Raw genomic sequence first — 6000 nt, 5'->3', positions numbered from 1 at the left:
GCGCATGCGCATTAGCGGGAGGCGGAGAGCGATTCTGTTTGCGCTCAGTCTGCTGCTGCTGCCCTGTGCCCTCCATCCTTCTAGCTGAGACGGACTAACACGGAGTGGGAGTTATCCGACGAGGTCTGAGGATAATGGAGGAGCGGATCCGCTGCCGATGAAGGTACGCTTTAGCTAGGATGCGCTCGGAACAGCTGCGCGTTTAGCGTTTGACATTGTGACCGTAGAGGGTGAAGGATGCTTGGCTGCAGGATGGGAGGGTGATGGTGGATGGGAGGCGGGGGGTGGGGGATACCGCTCGGATACTTAATGGCATGTAAGGAAATTATAATGTTTACAGGGATTGCCCTCTTTTTTTTTTCTTGTTATTTTTCTTTAATACCTTCATATAATTATAATAACATTTAGACAGTTTGCGGATTTGAACAGGTGTCAATGCATATGCATTATGTGATAATGCGTTTATAGGCACTGTTTAAATAGACCTGTCAATGGTTTAGTTTCATTCAGAATGATTATGTTTGCTGTTATTTTTTTTTCTCACACTGATGATAAGATCAGATCCGCACTTAATAGCTGCTTGTGGGCAGTGCAAAGCAGCCATAATGCCAGGCTTAAAACAGATCAAATCATCCATTAAGGGGAGACATCTTCCCCACACGCACCTACACATCTTCTAATGTTCTATTTTATGCGTGCTGTTGGTATTTAAACATTTCAAATATGAGAAATAAGTAAGATCCATAAATCGGTGGGACCCTACCCGGATGTGCCTGCAGAGATGAGAGAGAGAGAGAAAAAAAGAGAGATAGAGCGAGAGCCTTAGATATCCTAGTGTTTATTTGTACCATGGGCGGATCTACAGGGGGGCAAGGGGGGGCAGCTGACCCCCCAATATAGAGCCTTGCCCCCCCAGCTGCCCCCCTAACTTTGATGATCCAAAAGCTGTACCTGTAAAAACAACCTGCCACTATGTTCACAGGCTTCTCAAAACAATACATTTACCAAAAGGTTGCAATTTAGTTTTTTTATTTTTAATGTATTATTTGCCACTGTCCCTCAAATACTTAGCTACGCCCCTGATTCAAACGTGCAGAGCGCAGTTCGCGCTCAGTCTGTCTGACACACGCACACACAGTCTGCAGCGTCGCGGTGGCTCTGTAGTGTGCAAACTAACTGGAGAGACTGAGCTGTCTCAGGGCATCTGAAGGTGAAGTGACTTTTACCAGGTGTAGTTTAAACACACGTTTCACTTAAAAGTTACATTTGTAGTCAATATCTGCTAAAGACGATTAGCAAAAACAGCGAGTGTGTCGGTCAAATCCTTCCCTCGGGATTTGTAAGAGCACTCTTCCCTTTGATTAATGTTAAGAAAAAAACAGCTTAAGAAAAAAATACAAAATATTTTTTTTATCCATAACGTTAACTGATTTACTGATGGTAAACGTTATGCCGCCGTTACGTTACAACACGCAGGCTACAGTGTTGATTTGATTAGCTGAGCAGTCCTATAAATCCAATTCCTCTCAGATATCGCAGCAATGAAACCAGGTTATAACTGGGGAAATAACAAATACAATAGAATTAAGTAGTCTAAACATAACTGGTGTGTGAATGTGATAAATCTTTCTCATTTATATTTGTTATATAGGCTATACTACAATACCTATATATATATATATATATATATATAGGTATTGTAGTATATGCTACTTAACTTATAAGTTCCATGGCCCTACAGTGTAGGCTAATGAAATACAAGGATAACCAGAGGTTTTCACATATTGACTTTTGCATGCAAATATTACTTCATAGGCCTAGCCATGAAAAGGAAGGCTAAAAGTGGGGATATAACCAGCTTTTTTGCAAAGAAAATTCCAACAAGTACACAAGAGGAAGAGCGCAAGGGAAATGAGGGAGAAGGCAGTACACTGGAGAGCCCAGGAGGGTCAGTGCAGGAAAAGACTGAAGGAGACACAGAAATGAGTGAAGGAAATGAGGAAATAAGTGCTTGTAGTCCACTGCATCTTGGACACAATTATAACAAATAAATTAAAGGGATTTTGCTTGTTAGACTTTTACTTTTTAAAAGATGCAGGTTTTTTTTTGTTCGATCACTGCACTTTGCTTATTCTGTTGTGAATTTAAAAGAAAAACTTTGTAGTGTGTAAGGGCATGATTAAACAACAACTACTGTAGTTTAAAAGTGTTTTGTGTTTATTTGGTTAAAGCAGCTCACATATAAGGATTCCCATGTACCATCTACTTCTGCCACCCTGCCAAGACCTCTTGCCACCCCTTTGCCCCCCCATGTAAAATTTTCTAGATCCGCCACTGATTTGTACTAAGCACGTCCTGCATGAGATTTCCCTCCCTAGACAATCAGCGCTGCTGGGATGATGAGATTCTTTCAGGAGAAGAACCAATCAGAATGGGGTTTTCTTCCTACTATTTATTACATTGCAGGAAACAGATCACGCTTGATCACCCGAGCGGCTCAGGCAAAGTCCAGGGTGATGAGAACAGCAGTCGATACAGACTAAATCAGAAACAAAATCTGATAGGGAATTTATCAGGTAGAGGTATAATTTGAAAACATAGTTTCACTTTACAAAGGATTATAAGGAAAGGACATTTTGTTCGTATAAACATATATATTATATGCAATGATGATATCCAAGTTTTTTAAACAAACAGCACTGATTGTCCCTTCACCACCTGTTTGTGGGTGGAATACTGGTAGTATGCAGAAATTAATTTAGAGGGAGGAAAATAAAAAGGATTCTAATTACGTTCATGATTACTAAATGGTGGTGGTTATATGACTGTGTGAAGTTTAAAAAAAATCTTTTTGGGGGGTTACCTGCTCTGAAGGGGTCATTTTGGCTATCAGAAACCAGATAATGGCGCTGTGATGTACATGAGGAGTACAGGCAGGCCCGTATGGTCTGATTTTTATATGCTACTGCATGCTCTGTGTCAGAATAGAGAGAATATCTTTGGTTGGTAGGTTTGAAGCTGATAAGTCATAACCAATCAGGATAAAAAAAAATGTTATATGGTCTTCAAAGGAAGTTATGATGTTATGCCTTATTGGTCTACAAAGTAAAATGCTGTCATCTGAACAAAAAGCCCTATTCTTTAATCAGTATTGGTTATTTGATTTTTCCCTCTCATGAAGTTTCCCTTTAAAGTTTCTATGCTGTTTTTGCTTTGCTGATAGCATTGTAGGGGCTCAGAACAAGTGTGAAATGTGCATATGGTTCAGGTTTTTAAGACATTTGTGATCTCCCCCCCTCTCTTTGTAATTTCACACTTCATTTCTATTTGTCTGCTCTGCATTTAGGAAGTCTGACGTAGATGCTGACCCAGAGGAGAGTCCTGGTAGCAGCACCAGCAGCAGCAGTTGTAGCAGCACCAGCAGAAAGGCTGTAGATGCCCTCTCCTCAGGTGCTGCTCCAGCCCAGGCCTGTGCTGGAGAGCTGGGACAAAGAGGGGAAAGCTCCTGCTCTGACTCTGACAGCCCAATAGACTCCAGTTCCAGTGAGGAGGAGACGGAGGAAACAGAAGAAGCTGACCCAACCATGTTCTCCTCCAAATTTCTCAGTGGGGCAAACCCCCTGAATGCTATGTCTTCTGCTGTGAATAAATTTGGTTTGTTTGGAGATGATGGAGAGGGGGACAAAAAGCCTCCTCCTAACCTGGGGAGGAAACCATCGAGTGAACCACAACCTGGACCGGGCCCTGGTAAGGATAATAAACAGGAGCAGGTACCCCAAAAATCCATCCAGGGTCCCCCTATGCAAAAGTCCCAGCCTCATGCTAAACAGGGACTACCACAAGTTCATGAAAAGGGACAGACTGCCCCCCCGACAAACAAACCTGCAGGACAACAAGCTAAAGATCAACAACAGCAGGGTTCACCCAAGCCTGGAGTTCAACAGCAAGTTCAGAAAAAGAGTTTAGCACAACCGGATTCCCCAAAACAGGTTCCACCCAGAATGACAGAGCAACGGGATCCAGCTAAGAGTGGCACACAAAGGCAAGAACCTGTAAAGACTGAGAAACAGGGGCCCACAAAGTCTGAGTCAGAGTTAGCAAGTCAACAGCAGTCCTCACCGAAAACTAGACTTCCAGCGTCACCTGAGATGGGACAGAAAGGGGGCCGGAATCCAATCTCTGATAAAAAACACAACATAAAGGGACAAGGCACAACTGAAGTGACACCTGTAGGGTCTCCACCTTTGGGAGCAACCAAAGCCGGACCTCCGTCAAAAGCAATTACTCATCTGCTGTGCTCTGTATGTAACACAACTAAACTTAATATCCATACCAAGGATCCACCCAACTATAAAACCTGTACACAGTGTAAAACTGAGGTGTGCAGCTTATGTGGCTTCAGTCCTCCAGGCGCTGATGTAAGTACTAATTTTATTTTCTATTTAATATTACAGCAAAATCATAGTGGGCAGAGCACAGTATCTCATTGCTGCTTTTACATTTTTCTTTTTGTTTCTTTGCATATTTTGTTCCATTTAAAATGAATGAAACTTTTTGATGATGATAATAATAGGATTAAAGATTTGTTTGTTTTTTTCATATGGTTTGAAATAAACAAAGTGCCTGATCTTCAAAACGGTTGTGTATATAAGAAAATGTGCAAACTTGTTTTCACATACAGAGAAAAATCCATTGGAAAAATGTGGTTTTAGCCTGTCATTCAGTCTCATCTCTTGAAATCATAGTGAGCGCCTCATAGTTGTATTATCTGGTGAACATTTGTTTCTGAATCACTTCTGCTAAGAGACCCTTAGGAGCAAGAGATAAGCTAAAAAGACATTACCAAGATATAAAGACATTGAGCTTAGAAAACCAGCAATACTTAAGAACTGGGATAAACAGATGAGATCTCATTATGGTATCTGTTCTCAATCATATCATAATTATTTTGAAGGTAAATTAGAGGACTTAACATGAGGCAGAAATTAGACTTTTTCTGTAGTAGCTTTTTTAGGGAGGAGTTAGTGAGATACCTTCAACAGAGGATCAGAAAGCCAGGATTTTAACCTACAACAGCCACACCATAGTCAAAGACCACTATATACGTATAAGTCGGAGCACCTAATACAGGAAAAAGTCTCAGATTCATCTTATGTTGAGTACTCTATTTTTTCTTCTAAATAATTAAGACAAAACTGAGAAAAGAGGCATACTGAAATGAAATCTCCTCTGTTTATCTATATTCAGAAACAAATGTTCAAGGAATGATACAACTATCAGACGCTCCAAATGATCTAAATGGACAAGACTGAACAACAAATTAGCAACACATGTTTCTTATGGCCATGAAGTAATAAGATTTATTAAATAGTTACCGACAATTTAGATTAAAATAGATTGTTAGATATTTGCAATAAACATTGCTTTATGAATGTGATGCATGCATCACTATTCACAGTACTGTAAAGATTTGAGTTAAATTTGAGGTAAAAATTTCATGGTCAAAGTTTTTCTTTTGCAGCTGAGATTCTTTTCTTCCTTTTTATTTACGGCTGCCCTTAAAGTTACAGTCAGAGTAGAAGAGCAAAGCACAATGTGCAGCCTTTAAATGAAAGAGCAGAACCTGATCTTATCACCCCTGACAGGAAGTCGTCCTGTGACATTATAGGATCTGTGAATTGATTAATTTAGCTTTATCTAAGCTGATCCTTGTTGTGATAAAGGTTTAGTTTGTGCTAGGAAGGCATTTGTGTCATCAAGGAGTAGGTTAAAAAAAAATAGGGCTGGAATCTGTTTTGTTTTACTACAGATGAGAAGAAACAGAATAATATAAATCTAGACTACAGTGAGGGAAGCCATGGCATGATTTAAAGGGGGGGAGAAATCTTAACAGAATGATAAAAAAATAAATAAAAAATAATAGTAAAGCCCTGCATACCGTGCCAATAAGGGTTTATCAAAAAAAATTTTGTTTAGAAGTTCATACAGTAGCTACTTATG

At 40.1% G+C, this 6000-nt stretch overlaps 1 protein-coding gene across 1 annotated transcript in view; it reads left to right on the top strand.

Annotated features, from left to right (window-relative positions):
- LOC119773616 (mucin-17-like) overlaps window positions 1–6000 on the top strand; it is a 42540-nt gene continuing 36540 nt past the window's right edge. Inside the window, exons 1-2 of the mRNA XM_038270673.1 lie at window positions 1–163; window positions 3347–4418. Of these exons, the coding sequence (XP_038126601.1) occupies window positions 3585–4418 (834 nt within the window). The 5' untranslated portion in view covers window positions 1–163; window positions 3347–3584. The remainder of the gene's footprint in view (window positions 164–3346; window positions 4419–6000) is intronic.

This window comes from Cyprinodon tularosa, unplaced genomic scaffold, assembly GCF_016077235.1.
Source record: "Cyprinodon tularosa strain WSP-4 unplaced genomic scaffold, ASM1607723v1 ctg771, whole genome shotgun sequence".
Lineage (NCBI taxonomy): Eukaryota > Metazoa > Chordata > Actinopteri > Cyprinodontiformes > Cyprinodontidae > Cyprinodon > Cyprinodon tularosa.
This window is presented reverse-complemented; position numbering and strand designations above follow the sequence as displayed.